The 27,122-nt window shown below is 35.5% G+C and overlaps 2 protein-coding genes across 5 annotated transcripts; one reads left to right on the top strand and one right to left on the bottom strand.

Moving 5' to 3' along the window:
* Positions 1 to 421: 421 nt before the first annotated feature.
* Positions 422 to 17,684, bottom strand: clockb (clock circadian regulator b). Of its 3 annotated transcripts, none has more exons than XM_051890735.1 (21): positions 17,139 to 17,684; positions 16,403 to 16,497; positions 15,873 to 15,932; positions 14,635 to 14,783; positions 13,305 to 13,396; positions 13,050 to 13,139; positions 12,824 to 12,941; positions 10,728 to 10,841; positions 10,473 to 10,591; positions 10,242 to 10,324; positions 10,039 to 10,145; positions 9,807 to 9,954; positions 9,189 to 9,264; positions 7,246 to 7,387; positions 6,737 to 6,828; positions 6,507 to 6,626; positions 6,218 to 6,352; positions 5,905 to 6,129; positions 4,803 to 4,912; positions 4,364 to 4,631; positions 422 to 2,852 (listed from the first exon to the last, which is right to left on the bottom strand). In XM_051890735.1, the coding sequence occupies exons 2-21, from the start codon at positions 16,417 to 16,419 to the stop codon at positions 2,652 to 2,654; spliced, it is 2,466 nt and encodes an 821-aa protein (XP_051746695.1). In that variant the 5' UTR covers positions 16,420 to 16,497; positions 17,139 to 17,684; the 3' UTR covers positions 422 to 2,651. The 3 variants fall into 3 exon arrangements, with proteins under 3 accessions (XP_051746695.1, XP_051746684.1, XP_051746703.1); XM_051890724.1 differs by having other exon boundaries at positions 6,218 to 6,364; positions 17,139 to 17,652; XM_051890743.1 differs by lacking the exon at positions 17,139 to 17,684 and adding an exon at positions 16,031 to 16,068 and having other exon boundaries at positions 6,218 to 6,364; positions 16,403 to 16,478.
* A 334-nt stretch (positions 17,685 to 18,018) lies between these two features.
* On the top strand, positions 18,019 to 26,562 carry lap3 (leucine aminopeptidase 3). 2 transcript variants are annotated; one of them, XM_051890758.1, is made up of 13 exons: positions 18,019 to 18,234; positions 18,350 to 18,465; positions 18,573 to 18,627; positions 18,728 to 18,833; positions 19,817 to 19,976; positions 20,143 to 20,304; positions 21,680 to 21,838; positions 21,925 to 22,049; positions 22,139 to 22,227; positions 24,100 to 24,202; positions 24,294 to 24,373; positions 24,517 to 24,629; positions 25,906 to 26,562. In XM_051890758.1, exons 1-13 carry the CDS (start codon positions 18,139 to 18,141, stop codon positions 26,090 to 26,092), a joined length of 1,551 nt encoding a protein of 516 aa, XP_051746718.1. In that variant the 5' UTR covers positions 18,019 to 18,138; the 3' UTR covers positions 26,093 to 26,562. The 2 variants fall into 2 exon arrangements, with proteins under 2 accessions (XP_051746718.1, XP_051746714.1); XM_051890754.1 differs by having other exon boundaries at positions 20,140 to 20,304.
* The last annotated feature ends 560 nt before the right edge of the window (positions 26,563 to 27,122 follow it).

The following is a 27,122-nucleotide window of genomic DNA, read 5'->3' as shown; positions in this document are numbered from 1 at the left end:
AAAGTCGTTATTTTGGCACACAAAAAGTATTCTCGTCGCTTCATAACATTAAGGTTCTTAATTTGTGTTCCAAAGATGAATGAAGGTCTTACGGGTGTGGAACGACATGAGGGTGAGTAATTAATGACACAACTTTTATTTTTGGGTGAACTAACCCTTTAAAAGTTATGTAATTTTTGATGTTTTTATGTTAAAATACATTGAGAATCGAAACCAGAAACACTAGCTAAACCAATGGGCGAGTTTGGGGTGGGACTATCGGTTTTTCTGCCCAATGACAGACAATGGGAGTGTTCAGAAAACCTGTTTGCAAAGTGTCATTATTTTGGCAATTCCATTTGGTACTGCAGTTGGCAATGTAAATGTCACTTTTTTTTAAAAAAAAAGCAAGCAAATCTTGAAGAGATTTCAGTAGACAATGTAAATAACATGGTTTGCTTTATTTCAAGATTGAACATTGTGGAGGGAAAATTATAATTTTTTGGTAAACCGACAGATGACAATTCCTACAAATTGAATGTAATATGACCTGATAACATGGTTTTGGTTACAGCAATTCAGTATGAACAAAATGAAAAAATGTTATGGTAACACCTTAAAACTTCTACATTTAGTTCTTTGATGATTTATTATTTTATCATTCACTCAACTCACTGATTTTCTAATCAGAAATCAGAAGCACTAATCAAATTTCTGGGGCTACAACCAATAACCATCATATTCTGAAAGCACACATACTTTTGGTTGCATACAGCAATACAAACAGTGTAAAAAATAAAAGGCAATTTTGGATACAGAAGGTTGAAATGTCCAGGAATGGCATCTAAAGTCCTAATCAATTATCTCTTCAACCTGTCAGTAGCTTTTTTGGGGGTAAATTTTAAGTAATAATTTATGATTGTACACACTATGAAACACATTGGTTCCAACATTAACAACTAACACACTTGGGGGTTTCAGTGCACAATGAAATGAAACACAACACTATGAAAGAGAATCGGACAATTTAGAGGAAGGCGGACATCTAATTAACGGGCATCTCCACTTTTGGAATTCCAGAAGTCAACAATATCAAAATCTGTTCAGTTTCCATATACCTTTCAGCTCTAACTCGTCTTTTAACAGTGTTACCGGTCTATACACAGCAATACTGATAACACGAACGTCTTTTGCCATACGAAAATAAAATTGCTTTGAATACTTTCTTATATAAATCCATTTCTGAGGTATATAGCCAACAAGCCAATGGGGAAACATCTAGAATACTGAGATACTGCAACGCAAGAACTGATTGGTCATCGCTGGGGTTAATACACACTGTAGCAAACCACACAGCGATACTGGAAGAGTCACAAACTGTTATTGATATAACAGCCTGCACTTTAAATTCTCTCCCTCTCCCTCTCTCTCTCTCTCTCTCTCTCTCTCTCTCTCTCTCACACACACGCAGTTAAAAGGAAGATAACTCTTAAATTTAAGACTCTACAGCTGCACAACAACCCTGCTTCGGTTTGAATTACAACTTTGGAAATAAAACTAGGAAGAGAAACAATATAATCATTATTATCCTGAAAATGGGATTTAAAAGGTCCACAGTATTCCGGACCATCCTCAGTCACACATATAGAAACACTCTGCCTTGGATGTGGCTTTTTGCATAGCTCCCAAAACCATGAGGGAGAACAAAGCATTTATGAAAGAGGATTTGAAAGCTTATTTATGGCGTGTCATTCTTCTCTGAAAAATACACGTACCGTCCATGCACACACAAACTAAACCATTAGGTCACAATTACTAGAAGGATGGACTATTTTAGTGTGTATAAACACAATAAGTGCTATATGTAATGGAGAAAAGGTGCACAAAAACTTTTTAGTAGACTACTATGACTCAGCTAAAAAGCAACATTCAAAAACTGGAAGTAGATTAACTAAATTTGGCACTTAAAAACTCAAATTTGATTATTCTGCATCTGTGATTAGAAGTAAACTGAAACGGGTAAATTTTTTGTATGTCAAAGACATGGGGTATAATTTCCTCCCCAAAAATGAAAAACTAAAACAAAAGTGCCTCTAAAAAAAACCTCAATGACAAAGTATAATGAACCCAAACTATACATGAAGAGACTATTGTCGGAAGGGTTAAAAGTAGAAAGCATCACTATATGCATAATATAAAAACATTCAAATTAACATAATACTTAAAAATCATAAAACTGGAAGTACAAATGAAAGTTTACACTTCATGCAGCATATAAAATATTCAATATCTTGCTTTGTTCCTTTACGGTTGTGTATTTACATTGTATGGAACACGAGACTGTACAGATAGACTCAGTTCTTTGGGCTGAGGACAGGGTTTGCTGTTTGGCAAAGACGATGCAAAGGCGAGAAATCCTATACTTTCTGTTGTTGAAATAAATAATGAGTTTGGCAACCACCTGTTGGTCCAGTGAAACATTCTGCACGGTTGCCACAGCGTCCATCTGGTGGTGTTGTGTTCCATGCAGCTGCCATGTTGAGGGAGTTCCTTGTCTGAAAAGCATTTAAGATCCTGCCAGGAAGAGCTGTTTAGTCATATAGTTTTCAAATGAGTACACCAATAAACATGAGCAGGCTGCTCCATCTGATTGGCTGTTGTGTTTATCCACGTTACTGAGAATGGGCATTAGTGCTGTCAGTCTGGTGAGTTGTTTTCTGCTGTTTTTGAGTCTGTGGTTTCAGTTGCTGTTGCTGCTGCTGCTGCTGCTGCTGCTGTTGTTGTTGTGATGGAGTAAATGTGCCTTGCTGCTGAATAGGGAAAGCCTGCAGGATCAGCTGTGTGGACTGGTTGCCATGGAGAAGGCGTGTGCTCTGACAAATACACAGCAAAAAAAAATTAGATATGTGTCAAACACTTTTGATTTAAAAATTAAAGTCGACTGAAATGTTTAACATTGGACTGGGGAGAGGAAAAAAAAAAAAAAAAAAAAAAAAAAGCATGGAAGTGGTTTCACATGGTTTCTAGATGGACAGCTTGTCCAGATCAGTGGTTCTCAATAATATAAATAATTAAACTAACACTCTCACTCTCTCTCTCTCATATATATATATATATATATATATATATATATATATATATATATATATATATATATATATATATATATATATATATATATATATAATTAAAGGTTTCTAAAGTTTCTTAAACCTATTTAAATGCAATTATTTTAATCTTAATTGAAATGCTAAAAAATGTTCAACAATAAATGAGATAAACATGTAAAACATTAAATTGAAACATGGAAACATGTACAACATTAAATTATATTTTTATATAATTTATATATTACATTATATTTTTTTGTTTATTTTTATTAGGGATGCACCGATACCATTTTTTTAAGGACCGAGTACCGATACTTTTTTCTAGTACTTGCCGATACCGGTGCTTATACATTTATTAATTTCTCTCTCTCTCTCTCTCTCTTTTTTTTTTTTGGGTGATGTTGCAGTTTTCCAAGCACGACACAGTGAGACTAATGAATGTAGGACAGCTTCTTTATTATTGCTCTAATGAAAAAAGTAATAATTTTTGTGCGCTTGTCACAAACTTAAAGAACAAATTTCACAGTGTCCAATAACCTTCAAAGAGCATAATTACCAATATATTTGTTGTTATATAAAAAGAAAATTACAAACAAATTACAAACAATACAACAAATACTATAGAGATACAAAATGAAAAAACTTGTTTTTCAGATACAGTAGGTTTATTTACCATGTATACATTTATTTAACATCTTTTGTTGTTTTATTAACATTAACAAATATAGGCTATAGTCCCTTTTAGACCGAATCCATGGATACTGACAAATATCCTGTTTTCACCCAAATGTTTACTTCCACTTAAGCCATAACCTACTGTATTTACATGAGATACTCCACACGATGGACATTTTGACAACTGTGTGTGCATTTGACCATTCAGGTGCAAGGAGAACTGATCGCGTGCTGTCTGAGAGAACTGGGATCGCGCGCCAGAAAGAGAGAGAGCGCGCACAAGAGGGAGAGAGCACTTCTGGATGTGTCATTCAGTGCGATTCCGCCTATCCCGGCTTCACTAATCGATAACGAATTGTGATTGAAAGCATGCAGTTCACAATGTGTGTGTTGTCAGTCACGTCACATGAGGTATCGGGGGTATTTTTACGAGTAGGAGTACATAAGCTTGGTATCGGTATTGGTAAACAAATCTGTTGCTATAATCTGTTAAGAATATGTGAAATGTCACAAGGGGAGTATTAAGTGTTGATGCACATGAATCACTGAATCACAGTTCTGAATAGATTCAAAATGAAACTATGTGCATGCTTTGTTACCTGTAAAAAGGGTTGCTGCTGTTTTGTTGGCTGCTGCGTCGCCCCCTGCTGTTGACTTGTTTGTAATGTGGTAGCTTGAGCTTGTTGTTCTGCAGGCACAGCTGACTGAGTTTGCAGTGCTATGGTCTGTGTCTGACCTTGTTGCTGTGGAAATGGGCTGTAAGCGGTCACCACTTGACCCATAAACATCGTAGTGGGTACCATGACAGCACTACACGCCATTGGAGCAGTCACAATCTTAGTGACCAACTGCTGCCCAGCAGGAAACCTGAGAGTGACAGGGTAAGGCAAAGAAAGAAAGAATTAATATTAGTAGTATTAATATTAATAATACTTGAATGTAATATTAATTATAGTGTTAAGAATAAGAATAATTTTAAGAATATAGTATAGAAGGTGTCCTGGAAAAGAAAGAGGAGGAAAAAGACATGTACTGTACCTGTTTATTGCATTGCCCTGATTGATTTTTGGTGCCAGACTGCTGGGTATCTGCACAACATTGGCATTTGCAGGCTGGCTTATCATCATGGTATTATACACAGGACCACGCTGAGAAAAAGAATGAGACAGAGAAAAATTATGTCATCCATTTAGATGATGTCACCATATAAAGTTGAAGACAAGAGATTATGTCATTGTTAATGGGCTTAAAAAAATAATCAACTTCTAGACAATACACAGCTAAAGATACTGCCTATAAAGTCAATTGAGGGGTGTTAACTGTAAATCAATTTTTCCCATATAACAAATTTATTTAAGTATTTATAGCTGTATTAAAAATAATAATTAATCTTATGTGTGTATACACTACCATTCATAAGTAGTCAGCAAGATTTTTTTTTGTTCACCAAAGATACATTAAACTGATCATAAGTGACAGTAAATACTTAAGGGAAGAAAAAAAAAAAAAAAAAAAAAAAAGATTTTTAATTTCAAATAAGTGCTGTTCTTTTGAACTTTCTATTCAAAGAATCCTGATATTAAACAGCAGCAGAATATAAAAAAATATTAAAGCAGCAAAACTATTTTTAACATTGATAAGACGAAATGATACTTGAGTACCAAATGAGCATATTAGAATGATTTCATGTGACATGTGACACTGAAGACTGGAGTAATGGCTACTGAAAATTTGGTTTTGCCAACGCAGGAATACATTACATTTTAAAATATATTAAACACAAAAAAGTTATTTTAAATTATAATAATATTTCACAGCATTACTGTTTTTACTATTTTTTTTTTTAAATCAAATAAATGCAGCTTTGCTGAGCATAAGAGACTTACTTTATAAAAAAACACAAAAAAAAAAAAAAAAAACAAAAAAAAACACACACACACACACAAAAAAGATTACCGACCCCAAACTTTTGAATGGTAGTGTACATATATAATATATATCAAAAAGATATGAACTGACTGAATCTGAAACAGTGAATTGCAGGCAAAAATCTAGATTTCATCATACATTGAATCTTTTTAATAAAGACTCAATTAAATCATTGTCAGAGCAACTGGAAAAAATAAAGACTGAAACTCACCTGTGTGACAGAAGAACCCTGTAGATTCTGCTGCAGGGGACGAGGAGCCTGTTGCTGTGGAAGTGCTTGCTGCTGTGGAACAGTCCCACTGTGTGCTGTACTCGTCACATTTTGGCCCTGTATAGCTACAACCCCAGTCTGTGCTCCAACCCCTAAAATGTTAGTCTGTGCTCCTCCAACTTGAGGCAACTGTACGAGTCCACCACCCGACTGCTGCAATATCATCTGAAAGACACAATTTGAATCACATGCTTTTCGTTACCATGACAACAAAACTGTCAATACGAACATTCACAAAATTATGCACGTGTACCTGAGTGCCAGGTCCCTGCACTCTCTGCAGCTGCTCATGAATCTGTCTCAGTTCCTCCTGCTGTTTCTGAATGTTCGCTTCTATCATGCGTGTCCTCTGCTCCAGTTGCTCCTTTAGGTGCTGCATCGCATTCAACTGCGCAGAGAACTACATTCAGAAAGCACAGAAAATTAAACATGGTATCATTGGGGGAAAAAAATGAAATTAAGTCATTTAAATGGCAGCTTATCTGATCTATTGGTCAAAACCAAAAAACAGAACAAAACACAAAGCAAAACAAAATTCTCACCAGTGCATTAGGTTGAACCTGCTGCTGTGGTTGAGGTTGTTGTTGTTGTTGTTGTGGTGGTTGATGTTGGCTGATCTGGACCGGAGAGCCAGTTTGATTGGTGTTCTGAGAACTCATGGACTATCAAAACAAATAAGACCAACATAATTACTCAGCTGCTATGAGCATAAGTTAGAAGTGTTTTGTAAGATAATTAAATATTAAGATGTTGATGAAGAGGCAAGTCTCACCTGAGTGCTGACAGAGGAACGACGTTGGGGTGTCATATCAATAGCGGGCCGGGGTGGAGTGCTCACATCAGTCTGTAGCTTGGAGGGAGTTGCTGAGGAAATCAAAGAGATATGAGTGTTTTCAAACAGGCACAGAATCAGGAAAACCCAATAGAAAAGCACAATTTTTGGTTTTAATCAGGGCTTGACGGTAACACCTGCCAAATGCTGGTGGATTTCAAAAGTGCCGTGTAACAGTCACTCAAAGTAGCCACTTTGGCAGGGTCTGTAGAGTGAATGGGGTTTGTATACAGTGGTCATTTACATTTAAAGGGTTGTAAATCTAGCTCAAGTAAATTTTAGCACACCACAGTCAACTTTAATCATATAAAATGTAATTTCCCAACAACAAAATTGTGGCCATTGAAAATGCTGAATGGCCAGGTAACTACTACAGAAAACTACTAGCCACAGCGGCTAGTGGTGAGCAAAAAAAAAGTTAAATGTCAAGCCCTGATTTTAATGCTTACAGGTGCAGGTGTTGTCAGAGACTGCGGTGTGTGAGGACTTGCGGGAGCTCCTTGAGGAGGTGGAGGGTGTGCGACTGTTACTGAAACGCTCCAGCACCTCCTTCAGACTGGAAGTGTTCAACTGCGATTTACAGCCAGAGATCTGAGACAGATGCAGAAAGGGAGAGATAGAGAGAAAAAATTAAGACTAAAATATCTGTAGTGGAGCTGATAAGTGTTTTTTTTTTTTGTTTGTTTGCAATGACTGATATATAGAGAGCAAATGTGATATTTATTCTTTACATAATTAAACATATAATAATATACATATATACACATACACAAATACATTTACACAATGTTTGGGGATTTTTTTTTATGGTTTTGAAAGTCTCTTGCTCACCCAGACTGCATTTATTTGAAAATACAGTAAAAACAGCAATACTGCAAAATATTATTCATTTTAAAAATGACTTTTCTATTTGTATATATACCCTCATGTTGTTCCAAACCTGTATGAATTTCTTTTGCTGAACACAAAATAAGACACTTTGAAGAATATGGGTAACCAAACAGTTGATGGGCCCCACTGACTCCCATAGTATTTTTTTTTTCCAAACTATGCAAGTCAGTAGTGTCCATCAGCTGTTTGGTTATCTATATTCTTCAAAATGTCTTATTTTGTGTTCAGCAAAAGAAAGAAATTCATAAAGGTTTGGAACAACATGAGGGCGAGTAAATTACAGAATTTTCATTTTTGGGTGAACTATTAATCAAATAATCCTGAAAAGTCCACAGAAATATAAAGCAGCACAACTGTTTTCAACACTGATACAATTCCTTTAACTTTTGATCAATTTAATGCCTGCTTGCTGAATAAAAGTATTAATTTCAACTTCAACTTAATTAATTTAAAGAGTTAGTTCACCCAAAAATTAAAACAATGTCATTTATTACTCATCCTCATGCCGTTCCACACCCGTAAGACCTTCGTTCATCTGCGGAACACAAATTAAGATATTTCTGTTGAAATCCGATGGCTCAGTGAGGCCTTCATAGCCAGCAATGACATTTCCTCTCTCAAGATCCACTAATGTACTAAAAACATATTTAAATCAGTTCATGTGAGTACAGTGGTTCAATAATATCATAAAGCGAAGAGAATATTTTTGGTACGCCAAAAAAACAAAACGACTTATATAGTGATGGATGATTTCAAAACACTGCTTCATTAAGCTTCGGAGCGTTATGAATCTTTTGTGTCGAATCATGATTCGGATCGCGTGTCAAACCGCCAAACTGCTGAAATCACGTGACTTTGGCGCTCCGAACCGCTGATTCGACTCACAAAAGATTCATAATGCTCCGAAGCTTCATGAAGCAGTGTTTTAAAATCGGCCATCACTATATAAGTCGTTATTTTGGTTTTTTTGGCGCACCAAAAATATTCTCGTCGCTTTATAATATTAATATTGAACCACCGTACTCACATGAACTGATTTAAATATGTTGTTAGTACATTAATGGATCTTGAGAGAGGAAATGTCATTGCTGGCTATGCAGGCCACACTGAGCCATCGGATTTCAACAAAAATATCTTAATTTGCGTTCCGAAGATGAACGAAGGTCTTACTGGTGTGGAATAGCATGAGGGTGAGTAATAAATGACATTATTTTCATTTTTGGGTGAACTAACCCTTTAAACAGCAGTGTATATAATAAAGATTTTTTTAATAATTTAATTCATTGCAAATTACACACACATGAATCTGTTAATCATTCAAGAAGCAGCCAGAGATAACCGCCAATGCAATAGCCTCAAAATTATTAATGACCTGGCCATTTTCACTTATGTCATGTAAAATACTTAATTGCTATCTGCCTTAGATAAGCTGTTTAACAGCATGTTCATTATACCACATTAGAGGACTATTTCAGAGAAGTTTCTGTCTCAAGCATCTCACCTTGTCTCCAGTCAGCTCAGGGGGAGACTCCTCTATACCCATCTCTCTCCTCCGCTCCGCTCGCACCTCGGCATAACTATAGACAAAAAGAATTGAAAATAAGAGCGGAACTGTAGAAAAAAGGGTTCTGGGTTCCGACCCTAAAAACTTGCTGATCTCGGACAGAGCCAGGGAGCGGAGAAACACTGTCGCTGTCTATGGCAGTCTTGTTGAGCAATGCAAAAAAGTTGCATGACATTGCTCTTTTTATATAAATATATAAAACCGAACACGCAAAAGAGACCCAGCGTGCGAGAGAGCTAGTGAATCAAGGGTTTCGGTTTCAATTTATCGACAAAAAGGACAGATGAGAGTTCCGGGAGTTTATGCGAGTGGCCAGTACGCTAGAATCACCATTTGATTTTAGACTGGTTATAGTCAGATAGGTTATAGAACACACAGCAGTGCTACGTCATTGTTTGTTCCAGAAGTCTGTGGAAACATGCGGCCGGTTTGCATCAAGCTCCAGTTCATCTGGCCGAGAACAGGCTCTGGCTCCAGAATGTGAACATTCTGGTGGAAAGGGGGTATGTGGGTCTCTTTGATTGTTGGTGTAGACATTTGTGTGCCTCTACGTACCTCACAACAGTGTGCGTGCACACAATGAACTCTGGTCGTGAATTCCACTGGTGATAGGTGATGTAGTAATTAGTCTGGAGCCAAATCCATTGCTGCCCTTTAGTTAAAAAGCGATAATAGCACGATTTCCCTTTTCCAAACTGCATTACTGCAAGCAGACAGATAAAGAGAAAGACATATGAAGGATATGGCACCTAATGAAGTCTCAAATATATTTTTGTGTTATACTCACAATGCTCATGGCATTTGGCCAGTGAATGCAGGTCGTCTACATGATAATAGTCATAGCCTGAAGTTCCCAACACCTCAAACGGCATATAGCCAATGATAGGAGGTGCTCTGTATCACAAGAACACACAGAGACCTCATTGAAGAAAAAACTGGATGATGAGTTACAAACATGGAGAAAGTGATATTGTGATTAAGAGTGAAAACCTGTGATCTAATAGGAGGAACTTCCACTCCAGACTGTGTCGAGATGTGAATTCCTCATAGGGCTCCTCCACCATGCACATCTCCTGTACGCAATCAATTGTGTCAATATTAGTGTGTTTACACCGGTAATACCTTATTATGATGCATGCCTATGTTTGTCTGCTCTCAGAGAGAGAATTTGTAATGCAGATCTACTTTTCCTCTGGATTTTCTGATTGATTATCAGCTTACTTTGATGAATTGGGGTTTGGCGAGCCTCACAGTCGCAATAAAACAGACTTGATCATCGAAGGCCGGCTGCAACGAACGCTGCAAAATTCCCTCAAGGCCATTCCGGGTTGCATTAGGCACTGAGAGAAGAGGAATAAAGTGGAGATTTGTGTTAAAGGAAATTTTCCAGTCAAAAAGTGTTTGTTGTGGGCAGTAACAAATGCAGTTAACATATGGTCTAGTCAGTCTAGATCAAGAGGAAAAACAAAAACTCACTGTTGGCAAGTGACTTAAAGTTGCCGATAAACTTGACATATTCATACACCGACGGTTTTTTGGGATCCACAGAACCTCTGAGCATGTGACAACAAAACTCCATCTGGTTCTTGGCTAAAAAAAACAAACAAACAAACAAACCAAACAACACATTAGGCGCATGACAATGTAAATTGAGCTCACTGAGTTACAGTGAAAATATGCTGAGGCAGCACACATTTTTGCACAGAGTAATATTTTACCATCTCAGTACGCAGTAGAACAGGACATTAGAGTTAAAAAAAAACCCCTCAATATTCATACTCTTTTACCTAATTGAAATAAATTAAGTTGGAGTACTAAAACTTTAAAATGAAAATGAAAACTAAAATATAAAAACAAAAACTAAATCAAATTATTAATAAATGCTATAATATATAATAGGGCTGTCAATTTAACGAGTTAACTTAATTAGTTATGGGAAAAAAACAACACGTTAAAATTACTTTTGAATTTAATGCACTTGCCCCTCCCTGACCTGCGTAGATCATATTACATTTCATAAAGAACATGAAACAGCGCAACAACTCACTGCATGATGGACCCTATCTTATGATATAGTCAAGCAATAACATGAGTAACGAGCGCAATTTCACACAAGTGTTTTTGTCCCGAATAGCACGAGTGCAAATGTGATATTGATTTTATACAACAGTTCAATAAATAAGAAGTTAATATTGTGTTATAGTTTAGACACATTATTGTCTGCTTTTGCTAAATTTTGCCAACAGAAACATTACCTGTAAAGCCAGAGCAGAACTGTTGCGCGTGAGCAACACATAGTGGTGTTTCTGAATGAATCCGCGTTTTGAGCGAATCAGTCGAGTGAACCAATAATTTAATAGCTCATTCAATAAGAGAGCCATTTAATTAATTCCTGAATGAATCAGCTGTTTGAACAAATCAAATGAATAAATGACTCATTTACGGCCACCTACTGACAGTTTTAGTTTCTTAATTAGAGTATAATTATTATTTAGAGTATTTCATATTTCTAAAAAAAAAAAAAAAAAAAAAAAAATTATATATATATATATATATATATATATATATATAAAAATATAGTTCACCCAAAAATGAAAATTCTGTTATCACTTACCCACCATAATGGCCACTGAAGCCTAAAATTGCGTAATAAATTATATGTTGAATCAAATAATATATTTTTTTCTAAAGCTAATTTTTGTCATGTCTATTTGATGCTTTTTTCATTTAACACAATAATGACTTTAAATGATCTTTTGGGGGTAATTTCTCAGCCAAATTTGATGTGCGATTAATTAATCGCCACATCGTGTAATTAATTAGATTAAAAATTTTAATCACTTGACAGCCCTAATATATAAATAATATTAAAAATACACTGACAACAATATAAATAGAGCTATATTTACCAAAATATAGCAAATATAACATGAAAAATGACGTAAAAGCATCTCTGAGTACGGAGTATAATCAAGTCCCTTTCAAGGAAAGTGTGTTCACTCGGCGACCATGTTTTCAATGTGTTAAAAAAGCTAAAGCTTGTTTTCCAGACTGGACCAGCCAATGCGCATATGCAGTCATATGCGCACATCTCAGTACACTGACTGTTTCTTTAGCAAACGGAGCTTCTAATGGCAGCTACAGTGATGTGATGACTTTACTAATCAGCAACTGCCTCTTATTTAGAAAGCGGGACTTATTTCACCATTTTGAGTGTTGTACTTTCTCCTATTCATAAGTATGAATGCACCGTCTTTGTATATCTAAGGTTTTTGGTTTGTTAAAACTGACTTTTTGAAATAATACACAACAATCCATTGACTTTACCAACTCCAATGCTATTTTTGTTACTTAAGTGTAGGTCAGAGATGCGATTAAAACATTTTTAATGCTCTCATACATGATCACAAGGTTAGTCTAATGACTATGAAAAATTAACCAACTAAAATTTAATGACCAAATAATCTTCGTTAGCATATTGTGAATATTTGGTATATTGTCCAGCCCTACTGAGCAGGTTAAAATACCACAGGGGAACAGATATCTGGAGGTGATTGAGGTTGGACACTCACACTTGAGGTAATCAGAGTTGAGGTTTTCAATGTCTGGGTGTGAGGACAGCGCTTTATACACTTCTCCATGCTCCCCCACTGGAAGAAAGTTCAAAAGGTTCTGATCCACCAGGTCCGACTGAAACAAATACGATTATATATGAACATGATACAAAAATGTAACAATTCCACGACAATATTTAAATGGAATTCACACAACAAACCACACACATACTCTCTCACTTACAGGCAGATGCTCAAGCAAAGAGGTTACGCCTTCCGAGATGTAAATGATGTTGCCATCTGTCAGCATCACTAGAAAGAACCCATCCAGCGCCTTAAAAACAAAAAATACATTAAGACAGCTCCAATCCTAAACTACAAATTTAATCTAGAAGTGATGGATGAAAAATTATAAACATTAAACATAAATGAGGATGCACTCATATTCTATTAGTGGAAACACAAACACACACACATACTGCCCAAAGCAGGGTCTCACCTCTAGCATCAGCTGTGTAAACTCCTCATTGCTAAGAAACGGGGGTTTCCAATCCTGCTTGATTTCACTCGACTCAGACTGTGCAGCAATTTCTGTATATGAACACAAACACTTCCTTGTAACCAGTTTTCCTAGCATCTGTATGTTTCAGTTGATTAGAGACTATGCTACCTTTAAAAAGTTTTGGGTTGAAAAGATTTTTTTTTTTTTCTTGAAAAATTTGTTCTCACCATTTATTCAATGAAAAATACAGTTAAACAGTAATATAGCAAAATATTATTACAATTTAAAATACGTTTTCTATGTTAATATACTTTAAAATGCAATTTATTGCTGTGATGGCAAAGCTGAATTTTCAGCATCATTACTCATTACAGTCTTCAGTGTCACATGATTCTTCAGAAATAATCTAAAAGGTGCTGATTTGCTGCTTTTTTTTCTTATCTCTGTTCTTGTGGAAACAGTGATTCTTTCTTTCAGGATGCTTTGTTTCAAAAGAACAGCATATATTTGGAATAGAAATAATCTTGTAAAATTATTCATGTATTTACTGTCACTTTTGATGAATTTAATGCACCCTTGCTGAATAAAAGTATTAATTTCTTTCAAAAAACAACAACAACAACAACAACAAATCTTACTGACCCCAAAATTTTAAAGGTAGTTTGTTATTACAGTTCCGAATGGAATACTAGTATAGCAAAATAGATTTAACTAACTAAATATTATACTACTTTTTTTTTTCTTCAAATTTGCATTAAATATAATTTCCTTGGTTTTTGCACTGTAGATTGAGCAGTGGTGCAGAAAATACTGCAGTAGTATGCAGCTTTGTTGTCACATGACCTCATTACACTGCGTATTTTATTCATGGGTCAAGTCCAGTTATCAAAGAAATTAAAAAGGATATTTAACTTATGTGTGGAAGATGGAATGGAAGGTTAAGCATATTGCATTATGGGATTCTGTGCAGTATGATCTGTTTTATAATGCACCCTTTTGGTATTTTTGTAGGTCATCCAGGTATTCCATGCATAAAGAAAATTTGCATTCAGCTCACAACACACATACTTTAGAAATAGCATGAGTAGTATAGTGGTAGAACTGAATAATTAATCAAGACCACAATTATGGGTGTGATAAATTGTGAAAAGTGATGATTACAGTGATGCATGTCGATTTTCTAGGGTTTTTTTTTGCAGCAGCAGTTGAGCACTATAACCAACCACACATACATCTGTTGTGTGCATGGCAAAACAATAACGCAGATCTGTAATTATTCCAGAGCACTGCAAACAACAAATCCACCAAAACTTTTTTTTTGCCTCACCTTTGTGCTTGCGCAGGTAGTCTATGCTTTTCTGCAATATTGTAGATTTGTCCATCTTGCGTGTGATTCCGGGCAACATGGTGCCGAGTTCTTTAATGAGGACATTGAACTGGTCCCTCCTTTTCTTCTCTGACTTATTTCTTGAAACTCTGTGATAATAGAAGATAATAAAGACATGAAAACAAAGCATAAGAAAAGGCTGCAAAATGCTTAATTAAGAAGAACACAACCCAGTAAAACATTATTCACTTCAGACTTACTGGAAGAAAACTACTACTGTAAACATTAAAGTTTAGTCCAAAAGTGGAATTAAAAACAATCATTTTAGTTTTGTGCTATTGTTTCTTTTTACAATGTGTGCATGTAAGACCTAACCAGTGTCATGCAGAGTGCAAGTGCAACCTGGAAAAATTGAGTTTTTAATCAAGTTAGCATGTTTTATGATGCATTCAGGCTCGTTCCAGTCTGAATCACTTGCTGTTATGCCATTTTCCATTTTCTTTTTATGGTTTATGAAATAAGTGAACACCATAAGCACCACATTAAGATGTTAAGATAAAAACTTACAAAAATACTTGGGCTTCAGTAGTGTCTGCATGAAATACTTTGCGATGTAAGAATACATGAAAATGTGGTTTTCACATACAAATGCTCACTGTTAAAAATTACCTGTAAATTTTATAGTAAAATACTGGCAGCAGGGTTGTCAGCTGATTACTGTAATTTTTACAGTTCAGTAGCATTACTGTATAGAATTTCCCTGTATTCTTTGATTACAGTAAATAACTTTTTTTTTTTTTTTTACAATTTGCTGTATTTTTTTATTTATTTATTTATTTTTTACAGTAAACTACTTATTTGCTATATTTGTTTATATTAATAAATGGCAGCTGAATTTTAAATTTAAACATTTTTTAACTGCATAAAATGTTGTATAATGCATAACTTAATTTACTTATTATATCACAAAACAAAAAAATAAAAATAAATGGACTCTTAAATCTTGAAAAACACCTCAAAATTTAATATATAACTTTCAAATTTGCATGAAAAACAAAAAAAAAAAAAAAAAAAAAAAAAAAAAACGGTGTATTTTCTAATAATATGAATTCAATGTATTCAACTCGTAGGGACCATTCCATCAGCGTGACACACACAACAATTTTTATACCCATTTCTATTATGATTTCATAAAGGTATAAAACAGAACAACAACCAAAATCAGCAATTTAACTCACCGTTTTGCCTTATCTTTCTCATCTTCCTCCAACAGCCCATCAAAAACACTGCCATCATCCCTAAACCAGGGGGGAAAAAAAACATTTATTCTCTGTATGATAGAAAATCATTTTTATTTTCTGTAAATCAATTACAATTACAACCAAGCCAAACATACTGTACTTTCTTTTAAATGTAAGTGCAGAACGTGGGACACTGAAAATGCAAGTGTGAATATAAGTGTTACTACATTTTAATAAGCTGGTTGTCAAACATATACACATGAATTTATACAAATAAAAATCCAACCATATTTTCTGATGTACTACTATACTGAAGTCTCAGAATTATTTCTGAAGATGTACACTACTGTTCAAAAGTTTGGGTTTGTAATAATATTTCATAACTTTACCATTTTACTGTGTTGTTGAGCATACAAATACAGCCTTGGTGAGCATAAGAGAATTAATTCAAAGCATAAAAAAAATAAAAATAAATCTCAGTCCAAACTTTTGAAATGTAGTGTATGTGAATATTGTTTCAGCTTTACCTGTCTCTGGAGCTCATGATAACACTGTCTCATGAATCAGTCTGGGGTGACGCATTGGGAAGGCATTGGAGAAAAGGACCCGCCAATGTGAAAGTCTGCAGACACAAAACAGAGGAGAACTGAATGAAAAAATGAACAGTGTAGTTTAATAGCCTACTGTTTCTTCTGTGAATCTGTTCGGTCACTCTTTTTACAGTCAGAGGTGAAAGGTTAATTGATGGACATATAGAGCTGGAGGCCACATGACTGCTTACTCAACAAAAATACAAGTTAGAGCAGATACATTCAAAATTATTAGTACATCTTCACTTGCTTATTTAAAAGTCACACAGTTCATCACAGAATTGAAATGCCTCTAATGAAATGCATTTCAAAGTATGCAGTTAGAAAGGCATCTCAACCATTATGTCTATCATTCCAGTTCAACCGAATAACAAGTAAATTGCAACCACAACAGCTGTTCCCGTAAACATTCCAATCATTCATTTACATCAGTCAAACCCTCATAACAAGGACACTGACGCTGAGAGAAAACATCCAAACGAAACCGCCCGTGCATGTTAAAAAATTGAAATGGCACGTCAGTGCATAAACAGTGACATCTAAACTTCAAGAGATAGTACTACTTTTTAATACTTTTTAACAAAATATTACACTATCTCTGGGTTTTTCCTTTCAGCAGCGTATGTATCACGGAACTACCGCCTTTATCAACACAAGCACATTTGGTACCTACCGAAAAACACACTCACACATCCACACAGGTGCCTGGTCAAATCTGAGCTCTTTCGGTCCCGTGATCACAATGCAGCACTGCGATGAACAATCACGGTACAATAATGTGAAATGCAATGCTGAATTTCATGCGCGCACTTCCTCGAGCGGTTTCGCGAATGTGGGTCAGCGGGCCTAGTGACACGCGAAGCGTAACGGAAGCTCCTCCTGATCGCCGCAAAATCCGCACACTTTCAAAATGCGAGATAAGTTCGAGCTCGTAACGTTATATGCATTCGCAGTTTCGATTTCTCGTATTCTTTTATCTTCGATGGGCGGCAGCAAGAGCGCGATATCGGTTGCAAACAGGATGAAAACATTTAGGCCAGGCCTACTTCACGCGAGCAGTCAAAGTCATGCGCAGTAGCCTACGCCATAAGCGCACACGGGCAACTTTAGTTCTCTTGCAAAATAATGTGCAAGGAATAAGCGCAGTACAGGGTCTTTACAAAAGTTAAATACTAGTGCAGGTGTATGCTTATTCTTTATGCACTGTTTGCATTATATTTACATTATTTTATTTCAGTGGTACTTTTGATACCTTTTTTTGTCAGCATTATTTTACAATTTCATGGCCTATGTGTTTAAAATGTACAATAAAGTGGAATAAAATGTAATGTTTGATCAGACTAATCAGTGTTTTCGCATTTTATTTTTACTGTTTTCTTTCAACACTTTAAATGTGCTGTTTGATAATTTATTATTAAAATGTGTATAAGTTACAATTAAACATGTTCTATCTATCTATCTATCTATCTATCTATCTATCTATCTATCTAAAGAGGGCAAAGCAGTCGCTTTAGGGCCACTTGGACTTTTATTTTGGAAAACAAAATGTCGTCTTTTGTTGACGTCAGAAGCTGCGACTATGTGCCTTTCTCAACCTTCTAATGTCACGTGTAAAGCTTTCTAAGAATTTTGTCTTGAATCACGGTTGAGTCTGTTTCTATCCATTAAAGACCATGTTGATACCATTCAGAAGGGTGTTGCTGACTGCAATCCGAGAACACAATTGTAGACTGTTTTCGCACTCTAATATCACTTCCAGTACAAGAAAAGTAAGTTTCATAACTTGGCTTAAGAGTTAAAGGTCTCTTTGTCTATGGAGGTCACTAACAAGCGATTTGTTTTGTTTTAATATTGTGTGTGAATTGTGTATTGTTGTTTATTTAGGGTTTAGTTCTAGGCGTGTATGAGAAACAATCAGACAATGATGGGATACATTTCACGGATGCTGCAGCGGCATTTGACAGGTCGCTCTCAGGAAAACTGTCAGAAATGCTGTCAATGTAAGTCACTCATTTCATTTTTTCATTCCTGCTGGACCGTCCCATTCGCGTCTCTGCAAGATCCATTCTTTTACATGTCCACTCCTTTCCTCCTCTCTGCTTTGTAGATCTGGACCTCCTCTGAAGAAAGGCAAGAGTCGGATTTTCTACGGTTTACATCAGGTGTGAATTGACTTCTACATGAGCTTGGCTGCCTTTTTAGATGCGTGATGTCAAGATTAATATATCAATCAAATCTTACACAAGTCTTTTTCTTTTAAAGGACTTCCCTAGTGTAGTTGTGGTTGGCCTTGGTAAAAGCGGCACAGGTGTGTGTGGGAAAGAAAACTGGGACAACTGCAAGGAAAACATTCGTGCAGCTGTGTCAGGTGAGTGCCACTGATGTTTTTGAGTGAATAGTCTCAGAACATGTCCTAGTAATATTTCCCCCCAAAATGGAGAATGAATAAATAAATAAATAAATAGATTTTGCTTAAAAAAAGAAGATGAATGAGTTTACTCATTTTGCTCTCCAAAAAAAAAAAAAAAAAAAAAAATTACAATTAAATGGTACATCATGGTTGTATTTGTTGTACTGCCTTTAATAAAATTGTAATTACAAGAAGCAATAAAATGTAAAATTTCAGGACACAGTGTGCTTAAAGGGTTAGTTCATCCAAAAATGAAATTTCTGTCATTAAGTACTCACCCTCGTGTCGTCTTAAACCCATAAGTCCTTACGTTATGAAGCGACAAGAATATTTTTGTGTGCATAAACGAAACTAAAATAACAACTTTATTTAACAATTTGAAGTGTTGTCATATGCAGTTGACGTAGTGATCTCAGTGCAATTTGACAGCTATTCAAATTGTTAAATAAAGTCATTATTTTTGTTTTGTTTTTGCGTTCAAAAAGTATTCTTGTCGCTTCATAGTATTAAACTTGAACCACTGTAGTCACGTTGACTATTTTAACAATGTTTTTACCACTTTATGGACCTCAAAAGGTGCAATGACGTTGCTGCCTATGTGTGGTTCTTCAGATACCCTTACATTTTGATCAAAAATCTTAATTTGTTTTCCGAAGTTGATCAAAGGTCTTACGGGTGTGAAATGACAGGAGGGTGAGTACTTAACGACAATTTCATTTTTGGGCTAACTAACACTTTAATTGTCATGGGGAAAAAAATATGCAAATATTTAAATGTTCCTAATATTGGCTTACTTTTCTTTCAAAATTATAATTTATTAATATTGGGACCACAGCATGTTTTGTGTTCAGATCTTCACAATACATGTTTTGGAAAGTGAGAACATGCTTTTGAATGCACTATTTAAAATGTTCCTAATATGTTTGCCTGTGTTTGTACAGCGGGATGCAGGCAGCTCCAGGATCTGGAGGTAGCTCATGTCGAGGTGGACACTTGTGGAGACGGGCAGTCAGCAGCAGAGGGCGCTGTGCTCGGGCTTTTTGAGTATGATGAGCTGAAGACCAAGAAGAAAGTTCGTGTCACGACCCAACCACATGGGAGGTATACAGAATAGATTTTTAACTATTCATGTATTCAGTTTCTTGGGAAATTTATTGCATGATTTGTAATAAAGCCACACACCCAGAGCACACCTTACACTCATACTAATAAATCTGGCACTTAATCTTCTTTCTTGTAAGTTCATTTCTGTCTTGTTCCTTAGCAGTGTGGATTCAGCATGGAAGAAAGGCATTCTGTATGGGGACGGGCAGAACCTGGCCAGACAGCTGATGGAAGCTCCAGCCAATCACATCACTCCCACAGTGTTTGCAAACACTATAGAGCAGAAACTGTCACCTTTTGCTCATAGAGTCACTATCCACAAGAGGTAGATGTCAAAGTTCATTAAAGGGGACCTATTATGCCCTTTTAGGACTTAGGTTTTTATGCTTCAATGTTTAAAAACACCTTTTTTTTTTTACATTTTTACATATTTATATTATTGCAGCACCTCTCTTCCCAGTCTGTCAGTAATGCTCTGTTTAGTTCCGTTCTCTGTGAAGCCCATCCCTCCAAAAAGTGCAATGTGCTCTGATGGGTTGGCTGGACCTGTGTGTTGTGACTGGCCAATTGCTTTGAGTGTGTTTCGGAAATGTCACACCCCTTACCATAACTGCGAGTTTCAATACACTATACGCAACTCAACCAGGTCTTGTCCATTTACTTTGCGTGTGCTTAGGCGGGAATTATTTAAATGAGGGATATTGTGATTTGTATGTTCCAGGAAGAAAACTCCCGACTACAATCGAGCCGTTTCGGGGATTTCAGAAACGGAGCTTACTGATATAGAGAATAACTCCCTTTGGAGTGACTTTGTACTTTGTAACTTTGCAGACCTTTTCATGCTTAAAGAATTCACTTTCAAATAAAAATTAGCCCAAGCTTTACTCACCCTCAAGCCATCCTAAACTATGGAAGCTTGTTTCCGCCACTAAATAAAAAATAAAAAATGTAATTGCGATGTTTTATCTCAAAATTCTGCCTTTTTTTTCTCACAATTGTGAGTTTACATTTCACAATTCTGACAACTTTTCTCAGAATTGTGAGATATAAACTCGCAATTGCAAGAAATAATGTCAGAATTGCGAATATAAACTCACTATTGCTAGAAATAGACTTTTTCTCGCAATTGCGAGTTTATATCTCGCAATATTGACTTATTTTCTCAGAATTGTGAGATATAAACTTGCAATTCTGACTTTTTTTCTCACAATTCTGACTTTTTCTCGCAGTTGCGAGTTTATATCTCGGAAATCTGACTTATTTTCTCAGAATTGTGAGATATAAACTCGCAAATGCAAGTTATAAAGTCCAATTCTGAGGAAAAAAGACTGACTTTTTTATATCTCGCAACTGTGACTATAATTCGCAATTGTGAGTTTATATCTGGCAATTCTGACTTTATGACACTCAATTGCGACTTTATGTCACACAATTCTGAGTCAGAATTCGGAGATGTAAACTCACAATTCTGAGTTTTTGTGAAATAAAAAGTCACAATTACCTTTTTTTATTATTAAAATTACCTTTTATTTTATTCAGTGGCGGAAACAAGCTTCCATATTAAACAGCAACATGACACACTAAAGAAAGTTGAAAATATAAAAAAGCATAATAGGTCCACTTTAAAGTCAATCACCCTATTCACTAATGGTGACTCAACACATTACTTTTCTGTGTTTATTTCTCTCTCATTCTTTAAGGCCTCAGTCTTGGATTGAGAGTGAGCAAATGGGGGCTTTTCTCAGTGTGTCTAAAGGCTCAGAGGAGCCCCCCATCTTTCTTGAGCTGCATTACAAAGGCAGTTTAGATTCTGCACAGCCTCCTCTTGTGCTGGTGGGAAAAGGAATCACCTTTGACAGGTAAATACATCTGGACAGAACCTAAAAACTACATCAGTAGCTTCTGTCTAAACACTCACTCGATTTGTGTGTCCGTTTCATTCCAGCGGTGGAATCTCTCTGAAGCCCTCATCAGGCATGGATGCCATGAGAGCAGATATGGGCGGAGCAGCCACTGTGTGTTCTGCTATTGTGACAGCAGCTGCTCTGAACCTCCCCATCAATATCATCGGTCTGTCCACTGCACGAGACACTGTGCTTTAGCATCTGCTGTTTCATAACTGTTCACACACAAACTAATCTCATGTTCCCTTTTTTCAGGTTTGGCACCTCTCTGTGAAAACATGCCTAGTGGAAAAGCAAACAAACCAGGTGACGTTGTCCGTGCCAAAAATGGCAAAACCATTCAGGTATTCTTCACTCACTCATACACTTCAACAGTGTGTCTGACAAATATTTTCAATCAAATTAAAACAAAAATATACATTAAACAAAAATATATTATTGAGATTATGATAAAAATTAAGAAAGATTTAAATGTAATATTCAAACGTATATGAGTATGTAAAGTTTCATACACTACCGTTCAAATATTTTGGGTGTGTAAGAATTTTTAAAATGTTTTTGAAATCTCTTATGCTCACCAAGGCTGCATTTATTGGATAAAAAAACCAAACAAACAAATTATTACAGTTTAAAATAACTGTTTTCTATTTTAATATATTTATTTTAAAATGTAATTTATTCCTGTAATGGCAAAGCTAAATTTTTGAAGTAGAATTTGAAATTATCCTACAGAAATCAATCTAATATGCTGATTTGGTGCTCAAGAAACATTTTTTTTTATTATTATCGATGTTGGAAACAGTTTGTAGAGAAAATAGGGGTGTGCACGAATAGTCAAATATTCGATGTGTAATTATTATTCGAAAAATAAAAATACTATTCGAACGCACTGATAATTCCCAAGCACAAAACTCAAAGTTATAGCTAAATGCACTGGGTGGCGCTGTGGAGCGTGTTAACAAGTTGATTGAGTTTGATCACAAAACGTTGTCGTCTGCCTCGCGAACGTTGGAATTACTTAGATCAAAATGACCTTATTAAATAATCTTATGGAATTACTTAGATCAAATGAATCAATTAAACTGAGTTATAATATCACCACCAAAATGAGAAATCACACGGAATCCAAACACCAGTTGAATGAGGAAAGACCGCTGTCCATCACTGCATTCACGACTGCAGGTAAGCGCAGCTGAGCTACACCCCGCCGCGAAAATAACTTGTCTGATAGCAAAATGATCTCGAGACATATGCTTCCCTTAAGTTTCGTCGATGAAGACGGGTTTAAGAACAGAAAAAACAAAGCGCTGTCCGTTAAGTGTCCCTGGCCTGCAACGTCTGTGTAAGCGGAGCGCGTTTTCTCTGCAACTTTCACCCGAGCATGTGGATGGATATTATTGTTTTTCTCAAAATGGACATGAATCAATATAAACACGATAACCATATGCCGACTCTCGAGTGTATATGTAACGTTACGTTTTGTACGATAATTGGCGCAGTCTGCTTTAGCGTTTTTTTCCGTTTGCTCTGCTGTTGTTCTTTATATTTTTTTGTTTGCACATATTGTTTTTTTTTTCTGCTAAAAGAAAACCTCAATATGCCCATATATAGCGTAAGCTTGTTGCCCAATCGTAAGCTTGATCAGAAATGGTGACGACAACTTGATGATTAAAAAATAACGTCTTTCTCGTTAAACGTTTTTTAAATAAACAAATATTCGATTTTTCGTTTTTTATGAGCATAAATATTTTTTTGAAAAATGCCCATCCCTACATGATATATTTTTTATGAATAGCAAGTTCAAAAGAACAGTATTTTATTAGAAATATTTTTTTTTGTAACAATGTAAGTGTTTACTGTCACTTTTGATCAATTTAATGCATCCTTGCTGAATAAAAGTTTGTTTCTTTTAAAAAAAAAACCTGACATTTATTATGTAGAAAACAAAGATTTATATTAAATAACAATAATCTTGGCATAGTTAGCCTAAATATTTACAGTAAATAATGTGTATTAAACATTAGTTTATTAACTTTATAAAATTAAATTCCATCAAAGAGCAGTTGTACTAAATTGTAATAAATAACCTATTGAGAAATTGTAATAAATAGCCAAACTGTCCTATATTAGACTGTGTTTCTGTTGAAAACTGCTCATTTCCAAAGAAATGCTGAGCAAGACTAAAACTTAGAGAGAACATTGTTTTTCTTTGGTAGGTTGACAACACTGATGCAGAGGGCAGACTGATTTTGGCTGATGCTCTGTGCTATGCTCATAGTTTCAAGCCCAAGGCAATCATCAATGCTGCTACACTTACAGGTACAGACATGTACACTGTACTCACATATGTGCTATCAAGTACTCATGTAATCGTATTAATGGTTTCCCTCTGTCTTTGTTCCTCTGGCAGGTGCTATGGATGTGGCCTTAGGTTCTGCTGCTACAGGAGTGTTTACCAACTCTGATTGGCTGTGGGAGCAGCTGCATAAGGTAATGAGCGACGTCACCTGCATGTGATTGTCAAATTGACTTTAAATAACACTTCAATAATCACTGTCATAATTTTTTCAATTTGTAAGGCTTTGGGTGAGCTGATGTCTTCATACTATTATGTGATCTGTGTATCCTCCCAGGCGAGCATTGTTACTGGTGACAGGGTGTGGAGGATGCCACTGTTTCAGCACTACACCAAACAAATAACAGACAGCGCACTGGCAGATCTGAACAACGTTGGAAAATACAGCCGGTACATATATGCACTCATGCACACTCAATCATGCTAATTCACATGCTGTTTAAGTCTAAGTTCCTTCCCTCTAATTCCACCGGCCATTGACTAGCAATAGCAAGAGGAAGATCATGGTTTTGCTGGGGTGTTATGTGAACTAAAGATAGTTTTGGATATTAAAAAATAAGTCCAAACATTCAGATGTTTACCAACATGATAAATAAAGCATGTCCAAATTGTATTCATATTACCGACACATACTTTATAGCATGTATAATTAATTTATAATGGTTAAAAAATTCTTATCTAAGTACACTTACTGACGCACTGAAACCCTTCCTGTTTCAATAGGAAAAATGTATACACTACATTTACCCATTAAATGGTCTATGTTATTATATGCGTCATTAATAAATTCATAGTTTTATTCAGCAAGGATGCATTAATTGATCAAAAAAAAAGTCATTAAAGACTTCTAAAAAATATTTCAAATAATTGCTATTCTTTTGAGCTATAAAAAATCCTGAAAAATCACAGGTTCCACAAAAATATTAAGCAGCACAACCATTTTCAACTGTGATAATATAAAAATATTATTGAGCACCAAATCAGCATATTAGAATGATTTCTGAAGGATCATGTGACACTAAAGACTGGAGTGATGATGCTGAAAGTTCCGCTTTGCCATCACAAGAATAAATTAAAAATACATCTACACAATAAAATTTTAATATTTCACAATATCACTGTATTTACTGTATTTTGATCAAATAAATGCACTCTTGGTAAGCAAAAGAGACTTCTTTCAAAGTCTATGGAACTATGGAAGCTTGTTTCCGCCACTAAATAAAAAAATAAAAAAGGTAGTTCTGACTTTTTATCTAAAAAATCTGACTGTTTTTCTCACAATTGTGAGTTTACATCTCTCAATTCTGACTTCTTTTTTCAGAATTGCGAGAAATAATGTCAGAATTGCGGGATATAAACTCACAACTGTGAGAAATAATGTCAGAATTGCGAGTAATGGAGTAATGATGCTGAAAATTCCACTTTGCCATCACAAGAATAACTTAAAAATACATCTATACAATAAAATTGTAATAATATTTCATTTCATTATTTTGATCAAATGAGTGCACCCTTGGTAAGCATAAGAGACTTCTTTCAAAACATTATAAAATACTGAAAAATCCCTAAATTTATGAATGACAGTGTATTTGTTATCTGTAATCTGTAGTGTTTACTGTGCTTGTTTGTGGTTGCCATGACACTGAACTGGTCTGTGACCTCACAGTTCAGGTGGCGCCTGCACCGCTGCTGCCTTTCTGAGAGAGTTTGTGACAGCTGATCATTGGGCTCATCTCGACATTGCTGGGGTCATGACCAATAAGGATGAAGTCCCATACCTGAGAAAAGGAATGTCTGGAAGACCTACACGTACTTTGGTGGAGTTCGCTGCTGGTTTGGCCTCTGAACCATAGTGTGACCTTTGTGACCTTTGACTTCTGAAGTGTATCCATGATGATCAGTGTTCAGAACGATAGCCTGCGGTTACAAATACTTTTGCTGCTGAAATTAGCAAACACTTATCAACAAGTGATCAACAAGGGAAAGAATCGAAAAAATCATTGCAAAGCATTTTAAGGCACAGAAGGAACTTTAGTGCCAAGAACAGAAGGTAATATTTAATGGAAACTGCTGACAAGAACTGCTAGAAGCTGCCATACTGTAGCTAAAGTCTAGTTACATTGTAACTAGCAACAAATGAAATTACAAAATGAAAGACCAGTTTGGTGGACTGCCTTTTAAAAGGGGATTGTATTAAGAAGTGGCACAAGGTTCAGTGAACTTTTCAGATTTTCATATTTGTGTAATAAGATTACATGGTACCAGTATTATGCCGTGTATAAATGCACAAAATACAAGGTCAATAAAGTCATTTGGCAATGAATAGTGTGATAAATGTCACAGTGGAAAGTGTGTTGGCATTGCGTCACGATGGACTGTCCAGATTATTTTTGTCTTAAAAAACAACATTTGAATTATCTAAACAAATGAAAAATATATCTTTCATTTAAAAATAAATTAGTTTGGCACCTTGTGTTGCCATATTAATTTAAAAATGTGATAGTTGAAAATGAAAATGAAAATGAAAATTTTGTCATTATTTACACACCCTCATGTCGTTCCAAACCTGTATGAGTTTCTGCTGCGGAACATAAAATATTTTGAAAGAATGTTGGTAACCAAACAGTTTTGGTTATCATTGACATCCATTACATGGATTATAAAAAATTCTCAAAATATCTTCTTGTAGAAGAAAGTCAGATTTAAAGAATTTAAATGTTTGAGTAAACTATCTCTTTAAATGGTGCTAATTAGTATATTGCCAACCTATGTTTAAAGATTAATTGACTGTATGTGCCCTATGCAGAGGTAATTTCTGAGGGGGGAAAAAAAACATTCTGTACAAAGACTATTCATGTGATTTGGGTCATTATGGAGAAACTT

Source organism: Ctenopharyngodon idella, chromosome 1 (assembly GCF_019924925.1).
Source record: "Ctenopharyngodon idella isolate HZGC_01 chromosome 1, HZGC01, whole genome shotgun sequence".
In the NCBI taxonomy this organism is placed as follows: Eukaryota; Metazoa; Chordata; class Actinopteri; order Cypriniformes; family Xenocyprididae; genus Ctenopharyngodon; species Ctenopharyngodon idella.
This window is presented reverse-complemented; position numbering and strand designations above follow the sequence as displayed.

What these genes read in the sequence shown, in the direction of transcription:
- clockb (XM_051890724.1), bottom strand. An exon ending in GAGAAAGATAAGGCAAAACG is followed by an intron (nt 14,784 to 15,872) that starts GTGAGTTAAATT and finishes CTATTATCACAG; the next exon opens with AGTTTCAAGAAATAAGTCAG. An exon ending in CTGAGCTGACTGGAGACAAG is followed by an intron (nt 7,388 to 9,188) that starts GTGAGATGCTTG and finishes CATCTGTCTCAG; the next exon opens with ATCTCTGGCTGTAAATCGCA.
- lap3 (XM_051890754.1), top strand. Translation starts at nt 18,139, where the DNA reads ATGTTGATACCATTCAGAAGGGTGTTGCTGACTGCAATCCGAGAACAC. An exon ending in TTTTCTACGGTTTACATCAG is followed by an intron (nt 18,628 to 18,727) that starts GTGTGAATTGAC and finishes TTTCTTTTAAAG; the next exon opens with GACTTCCCTAGTGTAGTTGT. An exon ending in CATTCGTGCAGCTGTGTCAG is followed by an intron (nt 18,834 to 19,816) that starts GTGAGTGCCACT and finishes GTGTTTGTACAG; the next exon opens with CGGGATGCAGGCAGCTCCAG.